Genomic DNA, 21,239 nt, shown 5'->3' with positions numbered 1-21,239 from the left:
ATATATATATATATATACACACACACAAACTTATTTGTTTACATGCCATATTTCCCCAGCAGAATGTACTCCTCTTGAGGGCACAGATTATTGGGAGAGAGCAATTTTCTCACTGTAGTGTCCTAAAGTGTGCCCATAAGGGGCATGTGTATTTGTGTGACATTGTTACTTCACTTTCTAATCTAAGAGAGTGTGTGTGTGTGTGTAAGAATTTCTCCAAACTTCCTGGATACTGTATTTATTTTCCTCCGATGAGAAGTTTTCTAAGGAGAAAATGACAATAGTTGTCAAATCTTGTCCACCTTATCTTACCCCTTCTCCAAAGAAAATCTCTTCAAAACCCATCACTGGGAAGACAGGGGAAAAAAAGATAACAAATTGACCTCAAGTCCCTTCCCACATTACTGAGGTATGCTTTCTTTTTGATTCAGAGAAATACATAGCATTGGATTCCACAGAAAATAAAAATTGATCCTCAAGAATCCAAAAATCTATATCCATTGGGAGACAGAGGGAACACACAGTCTGAAGAGTCAGGTTTGAGGAGAAGAGAGCACATTGGTATCAACTTTTCATCTAGTTGTGATTATTGAAAAGAAGATAAAACTATCTTTGGGGAAAAAATGTGAAACCTAAGTGTTTCCCCATGACTTTAAAAGAAAATGCCCCATGACTGTAAACCACTGATGAAAAAGAGACATCCTGAAAATAAGAACAAGAAATTAGACTAACAGAGTGAAAATCATAAGTATCTAAATTTATTAATGATTTATTCCCATGAAACAGAAGGATAACTAGGTATTAGAATGAGGTAATAATATATAAGACCGTCTCTTCCTCCTAATTTTATTTTCTCTTGAAAGCTAAAGAATCAGACATATATTTAATTTTATGAATTGCTTTGATACAAGACAGAAGAATATAAATCTCTCTCTCTCACTCCCTGGATTATTGTATTTGGTTGCTAGCATTGATTATTGATATAACTGCCTACCTTCAATGACTCTGTACTGTACATTGCATAGAGATATAGGTATAAAATTATATCCTTCATCACCATACTCAAACATCAACATATTTCTTGACTAGTATACACATTATTCTCACTTCTGTTTAATAACCATATATACTGATTATCTTTGTACTGTGTATAATGGAATAAAGGCTCCCTATAAAAACCTAGTCTTCTCTTCCAATGGTTCTTTGGTATTATTCTCCGCCATATTTAATATACATCTTTCCTTTGCCACCTGTTAAAGATACATGTGAAGTGACCTGTCATCATTTCCTCTTAAGTTGTTATGGTTTAATACAAACTCTTGCTCTGTATTTTTTAAAGCGAATGTTTAAAGTCGATTAAACAATGTCAAATCTTTTAAAAAAACTGAACCCACTTTTATTCTTTCAAGAAGATTTCTATGTACCACAGGAAAAGAAAATGAGCATTGCCAGCAGTTCTGAGAGCACAAGCAAGATGCAATTTGATAAATAGCCTTCCATAATCTAAAGCCAGGACTGTGCAAAAGCATGCTATCAGCACTTTCATCAAAGACACTATTGACTTGTTTTCTATCTCATTTTATCGTGGCCTTTTCATTTTATTTACTCAGTCAATGAAGCACAGGTGGGGGCAAAGGGAAGGTTTCTTACCACTTTCGTGATCTATGACGTTCTCTGCTAGTGTAGGATCCTGTTCACCTTCTTTGGTATTGCTGCTGCTGTTGTCATCAGTGCTAGCACCGCTGCCTCCACCATTGCTGTTGCTTTTGACACCACCATCTTGTTCAAGTAATCGATCCACCATGGCAATGATGCAGTTGAGGCTCTTTCCCACACTGGCCCACACCCTATCCTGAAAAAAGTATCAGCATCACTACACATTATCATTGTAAGAACTGGAGCAGAAAAATTTGGTGCATACATACATTCTAGGTAAATGTGTGAGTGGAAAGCTGTTGAGATACAAAGATTGGTCATAGACAAATGATTTTTTATTTAAATAGCCTCCATCCATGGGAAGCTGGGTGCTGCAATAGTTGGGCCTGGAGTCAAGAAGACCTAAGTTCCAATCCAGCTTTAAATATTTACTATCTGGGTGATCATTGGTAAGTTACTTAACTCTGTTGTCTCAGTTTTCTCATCTAGAAATAAAAATAGCATTTTCCTTCCATATAGTCATATGAAATAATATTTGTGAAGCACCATGTAAATGTTATTGTTAGCTATTGTTATTATTACCTTTAGTTTTCAAAGAAAAACAAAAATGACTATTATTTAAAATTTACTATCTACTAATATGTATCCTTTCAACAAACTCAAGAGGCTAATGGCCACAAAAGCTCATGTCATGAACATCACTTATCTCTTAGCAATATAGTATGGCTACAAATTACAAGACACAATGATTTCAAAAGAACAGAAGTGGGAGATGTCTCAAAGATGAGTGAACATTAATGGTGGGCAAGCTGTAACATATTACCAATTTGTTGTGACAGTATTATTAGTATAATATTGACTTGTGGGCAAAAGTTATCAACAAGGGTGTGTTTGACTAGAAAAGGAAGTGAGCTATTCAGATATAAAAAAGTGGAAGAATAACAGAAGGACAGACTGGGGGCTGCACAAGTAGCAGTGAAGTATTCAAAGAAATAGGAGAAGTTCTCTAGCATATAGGATGGAATCTTTCCTTTTCAGAAAGATAAGGAGAAGAAACATGCAAAGGAGAAGGGGTGGATAGATTATCTATCATTAGCAGTGGTGGCCAGAATAAATAATGATGGATCTATCAAAATATGGATCAATCATGTGTTGCATTACATTTTTCTTCTGGGATAAAAAAGTGATGAAATACTAGAGAGTTTTCATCTTTATAACACATTAAAAATTATATACAATTACAAACCACTAGACTAATTTACTCGTCCCTTTAGCCAGCCAAGACATATTTCTATGTTGCAACCATGTGGTTTTTCGCTGCCACCCACGCTTCTCTCAATACCCGGTTTCACTCTTTAAGGTTTGAAGAACATTTGTCTTATAACAATCTGTGAGGTAGGAAGTTCAAGTATTATTCTCATTTTACAGACAAGGAAACTGAGGCTCTCACTCAATTGTTAAGTTGCACAGCCTGAATTTAAACTCTGGTCAAACTCCTAATTAAGTACTCTTTCCACCATAAACTGGCCTCATTCCAATTTTGTCTATAGAGAAGCACGCACACACACACACACACACACATATACATACATACATCATTCCTTTCTCCCTTGTTCTGCTGGAAAAATAGCACAATCATAGCTTTTTCTAGGCATTTTGAAGTGTCTTAGTGGTAAGCTTTACAGAGACATTATATATTTGGGAAAGGAGGTATGTTAACAATCAAATGAAAATATAAAAAGTTGAAGAATTTTAGTAGCTAAAACTGATCCTTCAGGCAAATGTAGAACTTTAATTTTCTTATTTTTCCTTTTTGAAAACTATCTAATTATCTATCTACTTACAACATATATCTTCCCCTACTTTAAACCTTTGGAATCATTTTTCCCAGTCATTTGATTTAGAAACTGTTAGGTTTCTCAGCTCTTTAGCTCTCCTATCACAAATCCCCAAATGTTAATGCCATCCTCTATTCTCTCTCCTCATTCCCATTACATTGGTGCTTTATCCTGACTTTCAACATACAAGGCACTTATGAAGTCACCTTTCTCAGTCTTCTCTGGCTGACTATAGAGGAAAATCTTGCTCACTGGGCAAGAAATAGTTTCCTTCTCTGGTCTCCAAGGGCTTTCCCTCATGGGCTTCAGGATAGAATAGAAGCAGTCCCTCTTAAATCCATTCATCCATCCATTTTTCTTTTCTTCCTTCTTTCCTTCCTTCATTCCTTCTTTCCTTCCTTTCTTTCTTCCTTCTTCCTTTGTTCCTCCCTTCCTTCCTCACTCTGTCCCTCCTTCCCTCTCTCTCTTCCTTCTTAGAATCACTACTAAGTATCAGTTCCAAGGTAGAAGTACACTAAGGGCTAGGCAACTGGAGTTAAGTGATTTGCCCAGGGTCACACAGCTAGAAGTGTCTCAGGCTAGATTTGGACCTAGGTCCTAGTCCTTCCCTCCTACCTTCAAGTCTGGCTCTCTGCATTACCTAGCTGTGCCCTACCACCTCCCTCCAACAACTTCTTCAAAATCTGGATGGCTTATTATTAGAAACTCTTCCTCTTTTTTAATATTTACTTTTGAAAAAAATTATTGTTAAAAAGGTACATGTAATTGGAAAATATTCATTTAAAAAATTTTTAATTTACTTATTTTTTTTAATTTACTTATTTGATTATTTTAGAATATTTTTCCAAGGTTACATGATACATCCCCTCCTTCCTCCCCCCTCCCATAGCCAATGAGCAATTCCACTGGGATTTACATGTATCATTGTTCAAAACCTATTTCCATATTATTAATATTTGCAATACAGTGAGCATTTAGAGTCTACATCCCCAATCATATCCCCATTGAACCATGTGATCAAGCAAATGCTTTTCTTCTGCATTTCTACTCCCATAGTTCTTTCTCTGGATGTGGATAGTGTTCTTTCTCATAAGTTTCTCAGAAATGTCCGGGATCATAGCATTGCTGCTAGTATAGAAGTCCATTACATTCAATTGTGCCACAGCGTACCAGTCTTTATATACAATGTTTTCCTGGTTCTGTACATTTTGCTCTATAACAATTCCTGGAGGTTGTTCCAGTTCACATGGAATCCCTCCAGTTCAATATTCCTTTCAGCACAATAGTATTCCATTATCAACAGATACCACAATTTGTTCAGCCATTCCCCAATTGAAAATCTCTTATCCTTTGACCTATCCACTTAGTCCTCATCAGGTTGCCCATGGCAAATTTCCCAACTCCATTCTAAGAGCTGTCTTTTGACTTTAGTGATGCAGATATAGCCTGTATTTACTTCTCTAGGCTTGTATAAGGGTTCCCTTTTTGCTAAAGGCCATATGTCATGGCACTTCAAACCTTAGGGTCTATGATCTCCTACTCTATGCCTGAAAGTCTTCAATCAAAATGATTTCTCCATTTAGTTCTGAGCATGTGATTCTTCTTCAGTAGAAATGATGAACAACGTATATTTGTTCATGACAGAGATATTTGTTTTAACTACCTCCTTGGCCCAGATTGCTAAGTAATAACTTCTGGCCCTTTCTCCTGGGAATTAGGTTTCACAATTAGACAATTATTATAGCACATAATAAATAACAACAGAATATTCTCTTGGCACCAGTAAGAGTAGGACGTAGGCCAAAGAAGTTTTGGACAGAATATTAGATTTGTAATTAAAGACATAAGTGTGATTCCTGGTTCTTAATACTTATGTATTATGAAATAACTCACCAAACATATCTGAATCTTAGTTTTCTCATGTGTAAAATGATGGGGCTGGGCTAGATAAATCTCTCAACTCTGATCACTTCATCTTGAAAATATTATATATAATAACTGTTAAATTCAACATTGTCTAGAGATTCTAAGATAATGTGTTTGTTAAGTGTTCAAACTCTGCTAAAGAGAGTACAAGCCTGATGGGGGGGGTCATGTTGTTTGAATGCTATACCTATGCTTGCCTAAAATATTATTTTACAGATCACTCAAACAAGGAAAGTTTTCACACTGGTCAGAAAAAGCAATACATGACTATTCTAAAGGTCTCTCTGAAACATTTTGCAATACATTGTGAGATCTGGGAGAAACTGACACTGGACCATCCATCATGGGGTACCTGCATCAAAGATGGTGCTGTGCTGTATGAGCAAAGGAGAGTTATAATAGCTCAAAAAATTCAAACGAACAAAAACTGTGAGATATACAAATTTAGAGATATCTCCACTCCAAAAATTTATATGGAATATTTGTGCCTGAACTGGGATAGAGCCCCCTGAGCCAATATTGGTCTGATCATTCATAGTTGGACACACTGTGCATTGAATCCAATATCATGATGTCATTTTGGTCCTCTTCAAGTACAAAGGACAACAATCAACCAACTCTAACAATAGCCTAATTTCTAATGAATTAGATCAGAGTCTAGTAATCACAAGGATGTGTGTAACATGGTAGCCATCTGATTTCCTATTCTAGTCCAGCCATTCATTAATGGGGAAAGACCCCAGTTTTTGTACTGCCATTCAAAAGCAGCAGAGAATGGGCAGCACAGTGTAGTGGGAAGAATGTTGAGTTTAGAATCACATAACAGGGATTTGAATTGGCACTGCTACTACTTTGTATGGCCTTGGGAAACTCACTTAACCAATTTGTGTCATGAGGCATCTGGATCCAATGGCCTCTAAAGTTCCTTCCAGTTGAAAAACTATGATCCTATGATAAATGTTATTTTAGGAAAGTCCTTAAGCATGCCTAGGTCTTGGCTTCTTCACCTGTAAAATAATGAGGTTCGTCCCTTTACAGATGTACATCCAATGAACTCTGCCAAAAATGGGACTTCACCTTCTAGTATGTCTAATTCTATATTAATATTTTAGAGTATCCCATGAATGGACCCTTCTCTTGCTCTATACTTAACTTAACAGTGTTTAACTGATTCCTGATTCTCTTCCTTCAACTTCAGGATTATAAGAAGATCTGGGGAGAAAAGGAAGCTTATGTACTTGGATATACTAGGTACCCTGAACTCCATCACATATTTATATTATATTTTCCTAGTAGAAGAATCAAAGATCACCAAAGCCACCACTATAGCCATGAAATAGGGAGATGTTGTGAGGAAGATTAGAGAGCAATCATTGTACAACTTACCCCACAGAGTTGTCTTCGAAAAACATGCTTTGAAGCTTAAATTGCTACAATACAAATGAGCTATCATTATTATTATTTTTATATGATGTCCTGTCAGATTATAAATTGGGCTTTTGGTTAAATGAGAATCTTTTGGAGATAATTATTTCGAGCATGTATAAAATTTGATGTGATAAAGTCCTCCATTCAAAAGAAACAGAGTTTGATATGTCTGAAAGAAATATACCACCTCAATCTTCTACTTTAAATTCAGAATAACTGGTTGCCTAAAAACATTTTTTAGAGAAGAGGGCTGGTGATTTTATCTGTATGGGGAACTTCCAAAATCTAAGGATCCTCCACTGTTATGATTTCTCATCTCTAACTTATACTTCTAGAGAGTTGCCTGAATAAGGAACTTTACTATGGAGACACTGTCATAATGTGTCTGAAGTAGGACTTGAACTGAACTCAGGTCTTCCTGATTCAAAGGTCAACCTTTTATCACCTCTATCACTATACTTCTCACTTCTGCACAATGAGACCTCAAATAGACTTTTGAGTTTATTTTGTCCAACCTCCTTATTTTTCAGATGAAATTAACATCTAGTCATTTGCTTAGATTCCTACCCAATTATAAGAATTGAGATTTGAAAGAAAATCTTCGGAATTCCAAATCTAAAATCTTTTCCCCCCAGGTACTACTTTGAAAGTCGTTTGAGTGACAAAAAAAGAAAAATTTAATACACATTAATTCAATTTAATCATTAACTAGACATTTTGAAAATAACCATTTGCTTTGACTTATATGAACTGCCAATCTCCCCAAACAGTTTGGATATGTTGGCATAGCCCTACAGCCCAGGGAGAACCAAATCCAAATTTCACTAGATGTTAAATTTGATGTCAAGCTTGCATCTTACCAGAGCTGTCAGTACTGCTCTGGTACAAGGCTGCAGTGTGCTGTTAGTCACAAATAATTATCTCTTTTACTTATACACTACTCTTCTCCCAAAAGGAATGACAGCAATTGCTTTCCCTGGCATATCCATATAACTCATACTATTCAGAGCCTACTTACACCATCCAGGGCCAAGTCCCAGCTTCTTGCCTGATGAAGTAATCTTGTACCCATAAGGACTAAGTCGAGCAAATAAGCATACCTACTCCAGTTGGAAATGCAATAGGGGATTATATAAACCCAATGTTCTCATTAGTTATGTTAGAATTCAGAGACTTGAGGCCATAACACAACCAATTTAATCACTTCTACCCTGAATATGCCTGAGTAAGTAGCACTGGTTAATTCTTTAGGCTGTTAAATTGAGAGATGATGCAATTACCTAGATTATTCTGTTCTGTTCTATTCCATTCTGATTTTCCTCCATCCCAGCATGAGAATTAAGAGCCATGGAATGAGACCTTGTGTCCTCTAATTTTTATTTCTGCCTAAATAACTATAGTACTGGTTTCATCTGATCACATATTCACCCTCCCAGGCAGATATTTTTGGTCCTGTGGATTAAAGGATCACTAATTTAGAATGGAAAGGAATTTAGATTTCACCAATTCTAATCCATTAATTTTATGAAGACATTGAACCTTAGTGAGAAATGTTCAGTTACTTGTAGCTAAGTGTGTAGTGCATAGACTAGGTAGCTACATTCAGGGGAAACTGAGTTCAAATCCATCCTCAAACACTTACTAGCTATGTGTCCAAGTTGCTCAGCTTCTGCCTGCTTCAGTTTCTTCATCTGTAATATAGGGAAGAATAATAGAACCTACTTCTTAGGGTTACTATGAGAGCACAATGATATATAGTAGACATATATGTCCATATAAATAAAGTGTTTTGAAAAAAACTATATAAATGCTAGCCTCTTTTGCAATTGTTGTTGTCGCTGTTATTGTCCAGGGTCACAAAACTAATCTCTGAAGTTGAACTGACTTCAAATCTAGTGCCCTATCTCTCACTCTATATAATGTGTAATTATAATTTGCTCCTCAGGACTTTCTTTCCCAGCATTCCATTTGTACATTTAAGTTACATACTAACATAGGGAATATATAAGTTTTGTGTAGCTCCTCCCTCTCTCTTTTTTAGATCATGGGTATAGAATTGGAAGGGGCTTCAAAAACTATCTAATCCCTTCAAAGAGAATAATACTTACTAGGAATGTTAAGTGAGATTTTTCAAGGACACACAAGTGGTAAGTGATGGAGCCAGGATAGAAATAAAGGTTCACTGATTCTAGAGTCAGTGAATCTATCTCTGCTTCTATGTCAATAAATTTGTGAACTCATCAATGTGGATAATCCTCTACTCATTTAGATCACAACTAATCACCAGTGAACATAACTGGCAAACATCAACATTACTTTTTGTTGTTAGATTTGAACAAGAGGAAGAGTGATGGATTGACTTTGGAAAATTGGATATGCTCCCCAACCTTCTATATAATGGATCATAAATGTTAAAAATTATATTTTTTCTAGGCTTGCTTTTGTGACTATGAGTCATGTAACATGGTGGCTTCTGATAAATTTAAAGTTGGGGTCACAAGAAGGGTAATAGAAGGTTGCATGAAGGAAAAGGTTATATAACATTACCAGGGATGGGTTACACAAAAGAAATGGAGTAAAAAATGTCACCAGAGAGATGTCTAATAAAAAAAAAAAAGATAGGCTGCTCATGTTACAAGATCAAGAGATAATTGATAAACAACCTCCAAGCTCTACTAGAATCTACATAATGTGAAATGAAGAAAAGAAAGAACTCTGGGACAATGGTGGGACAACCTGTGCAAGATTTACTAGAGTATAAAGCCAACAGTTGTACAGGATGAGAAGGCTGAGCTTTGTACCTCTGAGGAAGTAAATGAACTCATAAATAAGATCACAGACCCTCAGAAGCAGCAAAACAAAGGTTGATTTAGACCTTTGTTCCAACTCATCGATGATGTGGCTTTACTCAAATAGTTAATTCTAAAATGGCTCCCTGCCAGTATGAATTATTTTAACTCTGTTAAAATATGTTTGATTCTTATATCACTCTTCCCCCACACACTCTATTCTACAACCAATTTGTCTTCTTGTTCTCTTCCACTCAAGACAATCCATCTCTCATCTCTGCCCCTTTGTAATGAGAATGTATTCCCTTATCAGCACCTTGCAGAATCCTTAACTTTCTTTAAAGGTGGGTTCAAGAACTACTTTCTCAATAAAGTCTTTACTTTTTCCTTCCCTTAATTATTTGATCTTTTTGTATCAATTTTGGACATATCTATATGTATATACATATATAGCTATGTAGATGTGTTGTGAGCAGGTTGTTCATTTCACTGTTCAACTTCAGGTTGTCTTTGAATCTGCAAGGTCTAGCACAGTCTCATACATAGCAGGAGATTAATAAATATTTGAGGAAGGGAACTGATTTGATTTTGTAATGGGCAGTAATTTGCTGCTTCTACATCAAACTCCTTCCAACTTGCTTGATAAGATTATCATCCCTATGCAGCTGATTGCCAGATCTAACCTAACTTCTCTCCAGTTTTACATCATTAACTGTCTCTGGACATCTTAACTAGATGCCACTTGATGCTCTTATCAGAACCCCAGGGTTCAATTGTCATCTCTAGGTAGATGATTCACAACTCTAAATATCCAGATCTACCTACACTTTCACCTGAACTATAGGTCTACATCAATTGCCTTTTGGATATCCTGAACTAGATGTTCCATTGCCATCTTAAATTTCACACGTCCACACAAACTCATTATCTTTCCTCTAAAATTCTTCCTTCCTCTGAACTTCCCAATACTGTCCAGAGAACCAATATCTTCCCATTCACCCAGCCTCAAAGCTGTGATGTCATCCACTCATACCCACCACACAAATGCTATCTCTTGCCATCTCTCACACATGTCCCCTTCTGTCCATGTATGCAACCATTGTCTTGGACATTGCCTTATTGGACCATTGATCTCTCTGTCTCCAGTGACTTCTCACTCAAATCCACCCTTTATTCTGCTGCCCTGGTCAGCAGAATACTTTCCTCAAGTACACTTCAATGTTACTTCTTTTCTCAATAATCTCTAATGATGCCTCCTTAGCTCTAAGATCTCATAAAAACTCTAGGGCTTTTAAAGCACCCCTTCACATCTTGGCCCTTTCCTATCTTCACTTTCCTTTTGTATTTTCCTATGAAAGTACTCTGCTGGCCTTGGTTTCCTTTCTGTTCTTCATATTCCACCTCCCATCTCATGTTCTATGCCTATTACCAGCTATCCTCCCATTCTAGAAGGCTCTACCCCAGTCTTCACTTCTGCCTCCTGGATCCCCTGGATTCCTTCAAAACTCAGACCAAATCCCACTTTCTGCAAAGAGGTCTTAACTTCTTCCTTCCATTCCCTTGTCCATCACTGCTAGTGCCATCTCTCTGAAATTGCCTTTCTATTCAGCAAATATCCTGCATGTGCCTGGTGTCATTAACATTAACATAAGAGCTCCTTAAGGGTAGAAGCTATTTTTGCTCTTTTTTATATCTGCAGGAGTTCTAATAGTGCCTGCTACATTGTGAGTTTTTAATAAAGACTTATTGATTAATTGATTGAAGAACTTATTTATGCTCTAAAGCACTTTGGCTTCTTTCATTTCTTAATCCAATATACTCTATATTCTCTTCCTCCAGGTGCAGTTTCACAACTGTAACAAGAAAATAAATAACCGGTGCCTTCATTAATGCTTTGAGTGTGTTTAGATTATAGATTAGAATCTGAAAATATAACTGCGTGATTTGCAATTAGAAAATAGTTCCAGGCAAAAGTCTCTATGTAACCAGATTAAAAACGTAGTCCAGGAGTATTACCTGAGTAATAATTTTAAGTGTGTGTGTTTCTATATTAACCATAAATATGTGATTATACATTAAACCAGTAGTTCCCAAACTTTTTTGGACTACCACCCCCTTTCCAGAAAAACTATTACTTAGTGCCCTCTGGAAATTATGAAACCATTTATTGAACTCAGAAGAGAATGTAATACAAAAAAAGTGTGGCCATCATCGCTCTCCTGGATCCCTGCAACACCCACCAGGGGGTGGTAACTCCCACTTTAGGAATCACTGCATTAAACTATTTTTTATATTAAGTGATCCATCTAAGGGGGTAGAGCTTTTAAGAGGGTAGTCAGACCATCAGGGCAGGCAGACCAGATGAATATCCAAGAAGGCCTCCAGAGGTCTTGAAAGATTGGGGATTTCTCAGAAATGGGAGTTGGGGATTGACTGTCAAGGACAAACATGAAAATAGAAAACAGTTTGTATTTTTCAGAAAGGGGTCTCATCTACAGACCTCTGACTATAATGTGATTTTCTTGCTCACGATAAAGTTGGACCTTTGTCCAGAAAGGTTTCCCATTCTCATTTCTTTCATGGTAAAGTCTCCACCATGCATGAAGAAATATTTAAGTTTAGTCTGGAGGATCTTGTCCAAGCATTTCCCAACTTTTTCCAACAATACCAAATGTGGGTAAATATGCTATAATTTCCTTTCTGATGATCTATTTGCTTGAGCTCATCAAAAGCATAATAAAGGATCCATTTATTGATAATGTCTCATTTATTGATAAGATCACACTTGAAGTTTTTCAATTTGTTATAAACTATAAGAACTTGCATTATGTTGGCATGAATTAAAATTCCAACTCAGATATTTATTTGTAGTCTGATTCTGGGGAAATTATTTAACCACTTCCTCCTTTGTAAAATGGGAATAATAATAATCACCATGACTAACAAGTTTGGATTAACTGATGATCAAATGAAATAACAAGTACAGAGAGCACTACAGAAAAAACTGGCTATTATAAATTGTGAAAACTCTTGTGTTCTCTTAACACCAGATTGGGGTATATTATAGGACCTTTGTAGAAGATATCGAGATATAACCTGTATATGTTTCAAAATCATACTTTACAGCCCAGGTTAACTTGATTATTTCATAGCACAAAATCAGATTTCAAAAGAAAACAAAGATAACTAACTAAATTAATTTTTATCTAAATATTGACAAAAGGACAAAACAAAAATATCAACCCAACAGACCACTTCTACAAACATCAAGTACAATTTTTTTTTCTGAGTTGTTCAGATTGAGGCTCTACATCACACCAATATTCAATATAAAAAAATGTTGCCTATGTTTAGTTCATTTAATTCAATTCAATACTATTTGGATCATTTAGTGATTAGTAAACTTTATTATTTATTTTACGTACCAGACACTGTGCTAAGAATTCACATTCTCCTGAGAGGAAATAACATGTCAGTCAGTAAGTAAATTCAAAATATATCTGGCATAAATATACACTCAGTTTGGAGGTAGGGGGAGTTGTACCAAGACTTGGTTTGGGAGAGGAGGGAGATCAAGATAGGCTTCTTATAGAAGATAGCACTTGAGCTGAATATTGAGAAAATCTTTTTATTTTGATCACAGGCTTCAACAATATAACTTGTTACCTTTCTATGTGCCTAGGAAGAAAAAGGATGAAGTGCTTACTCTTCAAAGATCAGGGTTTATGAAAAAAATTCAGAATTCCTACTTGCATAACATACTTCTTGATTTCTAAGTACCTCAGGCTTTGTGTTCTTCAAGGTAGAAGAAATTTCAGGTGCAATCTAAGTTACACCTTTAGCTGGAGTAAGAGTGCTTTATTGACCTGACCATACAGTAAAATGTGTCATCTAAAATCAGCAATCACATCATAAAGGTGTAGCTAGTAAACATTTGAAGATGGGTATAGGAAGCCTGCTAACTTCTCAAAAGAGAAAGATTTTTATTGGGGGGAGGACAGCATGTCCCATTCAAGGACAACAGGGACAAGGATACAGAATCCTTTTCTGCAGGAGGCAAATTATGAACATAATTATGAACATAATTATGAATAATTGAATGTTTAACATATGTAAACTCAAAAGCAGATCAGAAACAGCTCATGGAGGCCCTTGGCAGTTTGCCCAAAGGGCTTGGGAAAACCCCGAGGCAGACTCAAAGGTTTTGTTCAAAATAAAGTGCGCTATTGGTGGGAAGGCTGAGAAAAAGCATTCTCTGGAGATTGCTGAGCATCAAGAATCTCTTCTGCTAGGTGGCATAGTGAATAGAGAGACAGGCCTGGGGATGAGGGCTTCTGATTTCAAATTTGGCCTTAATTCCAATCACCTAGCCCTTACTCTCTTCTGCCCTGGAACCAATACTCAGTATTGACTAAAAAGACAGAAGGTAAAGTTTAAAAAAATAGAATTTCTTCTAGTTTCATAACCTGAGTTTAGGTAATTACTGAATATCCAGACTGGCAAGGGATGAACCAGAAGTTTAGATACGGCTGTGGAGTTGGACAGATATTGGGTGTCAGAATATGGCAGTAAAGATAGGGTTAGGTTGGTAGATGTGAAACCTGATGATAAGTCTACATGGGAATAGATGGACAGGTCAATAGCATGGTACCAACTGCCAAAGGTTCAAACCAAGTCTGAGATGCAGGGAGTCTGTCCAAACAAGAGTATGGAAGGTAACTGGCTTTAAGAGGGCATATGGTTGGTTAAAGGTCAGTACACAAAGATAGATATTGTTTACTCATTCTTTCATTTCTGCTGCTAGAAACCCTTTACCCCTGCCAGATTGTATTGCCTTGGACCAATAACTGGTATTAGGGGCTCAACTCCTAGACAGACACTGGAGAGTTAAGGAGTAGGAAATCCACTTTAATGGGATTAGTAGAAGTCAGGGATTCAGTCACATAAAAACAAAGCAGGAACTCATTGCTGGAGATGTCAAGAGTTCCATGTTCGAAGCAGGGTCAGCAACATTTGGCTAAAATGCTGAGCCTGAATTACTAACAAAGGGCTCCCAATGATTTTTCTGTCCTAGTGCTAGTGCTGGGCTAAACATACAGGCAGAACTGTAACTAGCAATCCCAGAACCCAGGTCAAGGTTAATTGGGAAAAGTTGTGGGGATTGGGGACATGGAGTGGAGGAATACTATAAATGGTCCAGTCTAAACCCCTATGGAAGTTGGGAAGGGAAGTGAAGAGTATTCCAGAAGAGATGGTACAATAGAATGTGAGTCCTTTGAAGTCAGGGACCATCTTTCCTCCTGTCTTTGTATTCCTTTGTGCTTAGCACAGTGCTTAGTAAATATTTATTGACTTAATTTGTGGTTCTGTGGGACAAGGAGGTCTCCCAACACCTTTTGCTCATTCTTTCATTTCTGCTGCTAGAATCCCTTCACCCCTACCAGGCTGTATTGCCTTGGACCATGACTTTATAGTCCTGTAGTAGTTATGGGCATATTATATACAAGGTAAAATTCAGTGGCTTCAGTTATAAATTTAGTAAGATTTAGAATTAAGAAGATAGGTAAATAATTATCTGAATTCATTGAAAAATCAGTCCATTGTGTATTTTTCCCCACCTAGTGCCACAAACTATCGGAACACAAAACTAAATAGGCAAGCAACTTTTTGCCTCACCAATGTCATATCCCCAACTAAACAACAATAACAACAAATCTGAATTATTTGGGACTATAGAGAAACATCTTGAAATTTGTCTTGACATCAATCTTTTGATCTTTGATCAATACGTTTGGGGTTAATAAGAACTTAATAGGGAGAGAGTAACATCCTGATAGCAAATCGGCTACAAAATACTTAAAGATCTTTGCCATTATTTTAGAGAAAAGGTCTGGTTTGTCATATGTGTGTGTTCCCATAGATGTGTGTTGTTGAGTATGGCAATGAATAGGTCAAGAAGGCATACAGCAGTGGTGATGGTTGGCATAGTAACTCCAGAAAAGACATCAAAAAGAAAACAAAAAGATGATTCCCTTAACAAATTCTGGTTTCAAATGGGAAATGACCCTCAAAACCAGCAGATAAATGAAAGTGGAAGGATGCTGATCACACTCATTGGCAAATGTAGACCTTGGTTGGATTATCAGAATATATCTGTTTACATAAGTTTCACTTTGAGTTTCTGCTCTTTTGTGGAAAAGTTGTACATTTTAATCATGGCCTTCTGCTTAATCAAAAGAGGATTAACTCTTCTATGGAATTCTAATATCAGATAAGCATTCTCATCCCAGCTCTGTTAGAGAGTTCACAAAGTTTCACAGCCATTACGAAAATAAAAATAGATGACTTAAACCATAAGTGGACACATAAGTTTAGCTATTCTTTTATTCACATACACTCCTCCCTTTGAAGGGCAAAAGCAGTGAGAAGTGTACTACTGATTTTTGTTCTCAGTATAAATATCACAAATTATAATGGGGCAAGTAGCACAAGACATACTCATAGTTGGGGGAGAGGGAAGAGGAATAGTACTGAGAAAATAGGGATACATATTCTGGGACATCAACTATCAGTGGAAAGGACATTGGGATAGGGCGGTATGACTATTTTTATTAACTTCTTCCAATTGAACTATTGAAGCTCTATCAGCATCCTCTAAATTTGGCAGCTAGAAGGCTTAGTGGATAGAGTACTAGGACTTGAATTAAGAAGTGTGAGTTAACCTTAAGAACTTAGTAGCTCTGTGACTAAACCTCTGTTTGTCCCAAACTGTAAAATGGGGATAATAACGACACTTAACATTTCCAGTATGCTGTAAGTATCATATGAGAAATATTGTAAAGTATTTAGCAGTGTGCTTGGTATATAGTAGGTGCTATAGAAATACTTATTCTTCCCAAATCTCTCCAAAATGATTTTCATCTAGCAAAGCCCTAATATGACCTGCTCCTGCTTCAATTCTGATTGGGGAAGAATAATTGTGAAAATGCAAGGTCAGCAAGAGGACTATTTAATGCCTAAACATATGGCCTTTGAAGAAAAGTAGATATAACTGAGTTAAAATGAGTGGTAAGAAATAAAAATTATTCTAGTACCATAGGTTGATATATGCCACATATGGTCCTGGAATCACAGGATTTTTGAGATGGCAGGGACTTCTGAGAGCTAGTGCAAAGAATCCCTTTGTGGATTGCTGGATGAAGTCATGGAGACTGGAAAGCTATGTGATCAGAAGCCTGTCTTTGGGAGATGAGCCAGCCCATCCAGATAGCCCCCAAAATCTAGAGAGGGGACTGAAAGAGTTTTCAAGGACTGAAGATTCTCAATTTTAGTTTTTAGATGATCATCCAGTCCCTATTTAAATGTACTTCATCACAGCAAGGAATTCAGTATCTCAAAAATGAATCCATTCCATTTTAGAATAGTTTTGTTACAACCCTTCTCCCTTGAATTGAGCTAAAGTCTGTTTCCCATTAGTTTTTGACCAAATTGTCCTAGTTCTGCACACATACATTGAATTCATGATTACTCTTTCATGTGATAGCCCTTTATTGTGGGTAATATGGTAGCAGGCTGACCTTTGAAGGCCTGAGTCCAAATCCTATCCCAGAATTTTAGTAGCTCTCTGACCCTGGACAAATATTTTAATCTTTCTTGGCCTTAATTTCCTTATATGTAAAATGGGATAAAAATAGCACCTATCTTAAAGGTTTTTTGTGTGGGTCAAAAAAGTTAAAACCTGAAAAGTAAATCCTTTAAGGACCATTTATGTGTCAGTATTAGTTTTTTGTTTTTTATTATTATTTTATTATTATACTATATAATATATTACATTAATATTTATTTATATATTATAGCATTATACATTTATATTTTATATTATATTTTATATATTATAATTATATTCTTTTATTAATAAATGCTGTTCTATAATGCTCTTCTATAAATGTACAATTCTACAATGTTCTTTGCCTTTTCTCTCACTCTTTTTTAAAAACATCTTCTGTTTTGGAACCAATACTAAGAAAGAAGAACAGTAAGGGCTAGGCAATGGGAATTATGTGACTTGCCCAGGGTCACAGAGCTAAGAGGTCTGTGAGGTCAAATTTGAACCCAAGTCCTGTCATCTATAGACTTGGATCTCAAACTAATGAACTACCTAGCTGCCCTGGTCTTTGCCTTCCCTTAAAACTTGTCTTTCCTCTCATGCACAAAATTTTTCCATGTCTATAAGTCCTAACGAAATGAGACAGGAATGATGTGCCCATATTCTAAAGGGCTTTATGCTCTCTTAGACCATTAAGGTATATTCTTTTTCCCTGTAGAAGATAAATCACATCTTCTCAGCATGCTGCAAAAAGAGTTCCTTCTCCCCAGACACACAAAAAAAGATTTACTTTCTTCTAACCAGGAAGAAGAGGTCTATTTTCTAGCCAGTCAAAGAGTGGAGAACAATCTATCCCAACTAGCCCTGTGAATGGATACTTTTACATTATTCATGCAACAAGGTTTTTCCTTAGAGGGACGGTCAAAAATACTGGTAAGCAGCTGACAAGAGATGGGAATAAAGGTCACCAAAGATTGCCTAGAGAGGTATCTGCTTAAGCATGTGTTTTCCTCAAAAGTAAGGAATTGTTTGCTTCTCTCCATGCCCACTGCTACCAATTATAGCAATAGAAATAGTGCTATCAATAACTGCTGTCAAGGCTGAGCATTAGTGGCTGTTCTAGACTTTAGTAAAAGAGGTGGTTCAAAAAGATGATCTCGTTGCCCACTTAAATCATTTCTCCGAGAAGGCTCCCTAATAACCAGACAAAGACTAAGAGGAGGTATTTACAGGAATCACGTCTCAAAAATGAGAGACAGGGTAGGGTCATGGTAAGAGTTGGGGTCGTAGTACAAACTGGGCTCCAAGTCCACCGTGGACATTTATTTACTCGTGATGAAGACAGAGTTAAGTCACTGCACCTTAATGAATGTCAGTTTCCTTATTTATACATCAGGGGATAATAATACCTATCTTTACTGTCTCATGAGATTGTTATAATGAATGAACTGAGATAATAGACATAAAGCAGTTCCTGAACCTTGAAAGGCTAGATAAATTGCAGCTACTATAAGTATTGTAAAAATATCAATTTCTTTAAAATCTAACAACATCTACTAAAGCAAAACAAAAAATACTAAGGGTTAATAGGGTTCATACTTAGTGGTCTTGAAACAATTTTTTGCTAAATGAGTAAGCAATTTTCACCCACCTTAAGAATGGCTCATCAGGATAAAGATTAGCCCTACACTAGCAGGGTGTTTATGTGTGTGTATGTGTATGTATGTATATACATATGTTTTCAAGATAAACGCAAATTGAATTTTAAAATTGTTTCTCTCATTTTCTACTCTGTTTTGCTAGGGCAGACTTGAACAAAGAACCAGAAGTCAGCAATTAGTAAGAGCACTGTTTCTGTTTTGACAATTTTGTGACTTGAGCTTAAAAAGATCTCAGCCTTGGACTTGTCCATAGAATAGCAGTTCTTCAAACAAGTCAGCAGTATTGTAAAGAATATGGCCATTATTTAAAGCAGCAAAAAATTGGGTCAACTTTATAGTTTTGTGGGAATGACACGCTTTTATATTTCGGACAAACTAATCTTGGAATCCCAGCTGCTTGAAGCCATCTGCTCCATTTCACGTAGATAAAGAAAAGCCATATGTCAACCTTATAGACTCAAAGTCGGAGAATACCATTGCCAGCCCTCTATGGGTTGGCACAGATTGTCATAAAACCCCCAAAACATTCCTTTGGGCTTTAATTGTTTTCTGACTTCTCAAGAAAATAAACCCTTAAAGCATTCAATCATTTAATAACTAAAACTCAGCAAAAGACTTGGTGTTTGGGGAAGCTTCTCTCTCTGGTTTCTCTTCCCACCATATTTTCTGGATGATTATTATCCAGATGCATACAACCATCATTTTTTCCTCATTGTAACTGGAAGCAAAAGGAGAAAGAATAGCCCTTAAGAACACTTGGAAATAATGATGTTCCTCTTTCCTAATTGTAATGGAATGGCTTTAAGTTGTGCTTCAACACTGAGTGACTACTGTTGATTCATCAATGTTTATTAATTGTAGAAATATTATCATAATTCCTAATAGCTAAAATTCACAAAGTATTATTATAAGATCAAAGATCATGCTTTAACTAATTCAACCCTCACAATAAACCCTCAAGGTGTTATCTGTATTGTTATTCAGTCAGTTCACTTGTGTCTGATTCTTCACGACCCAATTTTATGTTTTCTTGGCAAAGGTACTAGAGTGGGTTGTTATTTCCTTCTCCATCTGATTTTACAGATGAGGAACTGAGGCCAACAGAGTTAGGTGACTGGCTCAGGGTCCCATAGCTAGTACTAGAGTGGTCTGCCATTTCCTTCTATAGCTGATATTTCAGATGAAGAAACTGAGCCAAACAGGGTTATTAAGTAACTTACCTGGGATCACACAGCTAGTAAGTGTCTGAAGTCATATTTGAATTCAGGATGAAGAGTGTTCCTGAATTCAGGCCTGCCACTCTATTCACTGTGTCATCTAGCTGCTCCCATCTTTATTGTACAGATGAGCAAACTGAGTCTCAAAGATGTTACATGACTTAGTCATGATCTCATAGCTGTTTGGGGGCAGTGCTCTCCTGATACTGGTTCCAACACTTTTTCTGCTCTGCAATGCTTCCTTATGCTCCATAGTACCATATAAATAGCTCCGTGCCATTTTCCCAGGTTTGTTATTTTATAAAATACAGGAAAAAGAATTTATACATCAGTCAAACTATCAATAAATAAAGGAGTTTCCATTTTTGAATGTACTGAAGAAAGATAAATCCAGTCTGTCAAATATGTTTATGACAAGAAGTCCTTTAGAGTTAACAAAACTCTTGTAATGATTGTTTTAAAACAAATGGAAATCTATACTTTCTGACAACAAATTAAGCCCAGCTAATTGATACTTAATTGTATGCTTTAAATTGATTTCTTTATTTTCTTCCTTAGATTATCTTCCATGTCCCATTTCCTACATGCTGGTGTACCCTAGATCAGCCTCTGCCTGGGGCCCCTTCTCTTCTCTCATTGATCGCATCAATTCTCATGGTTTAAATAATCCCATCTTTGCAAACAACTTCCAGATCTACATCTCTGACTCCTCTTTTCTCAGAGCTTGGGTCTCACATCAGCTAACTGCAGGATCTCAACATCTGGATATTCCATTGGCATCAAACATGTCTACAACTGATCTACTCCTGTTCTTCCTCAATGTACTTGTCTTATAAAGTTTCCAATTTATGTTAAAGGCATCACCATTCTTCAAATGACTCAGCTTCACAAGCTAATAATCATCTTTAAATGTTAATTCCTGTTTTTTACCACAACTCTGCCTACACACCAGGTGTCTAATTGGTTATCAAATCTTTGGGTTCTAACTTATATATTTCACAGCCTATTTTAAAAAAAAAAAACTTTTTACATTTTTCTGACTTAGAATCAATATCACATATTGATTCCAAGGCAGAAGAGTGGTAAAGGCTAGAGAATGGGGATTAAGTGGCTCACCC

General features: G+C 36.4%; 1 protein-coding gene across 2 annotated transcripts in view; it reads right to left on the bottom strand.

Moving 5' to 3' along the window:
• Nucleotides 1-21,239, bottom strand: part of INPP4B (inositol polyphosphate-4-phosphatase type II B) — a 483,546-nt gene that overhangs the window by 137,815 nt on the left and 324,492 nt on the right. For both annotated transcript variants that reach the window (XM_044680328.1, XM_044680327.1), the window contains exons 15-16: nucleotides 1,741-1,852; nucleotides 1,670-1,701 (exon numbers count right to left, since the gene is read on the bottom strand). In XM_044680328.1, coding sequence (XP_044536263.1) covers nucleotides 1,670-1,701; nucleotides 1,741-1,852 — 144 coding nt within the window. The remainder of the gene's footprint in view (nucleotides 1-1,669; nucleotides 1,702-1,740; nucleotides 1,853-21,239) is intronic.

Source organism: Gracilinanus agilis, chromosome 6, assembly GCF_016433145.1.
Source record: "Gracilinanus agilis isolate LMUSP501 chromosome 6, AgileGrace, whole genome shotgun sequence".
NCBI classification, from domain to species: domain Eukaryota; kingdom Metazoa; phylum Chordata; class Mammalia; order Didelphimorphia; family Didelphidae; genus Gracilinanus; species Gracilinanus agilis.
The sequence above is the reverse complement of the archived record's forward strand: the minus strand, read 5'-3'. Positions and strand labels throughout refer to the sequence as shown.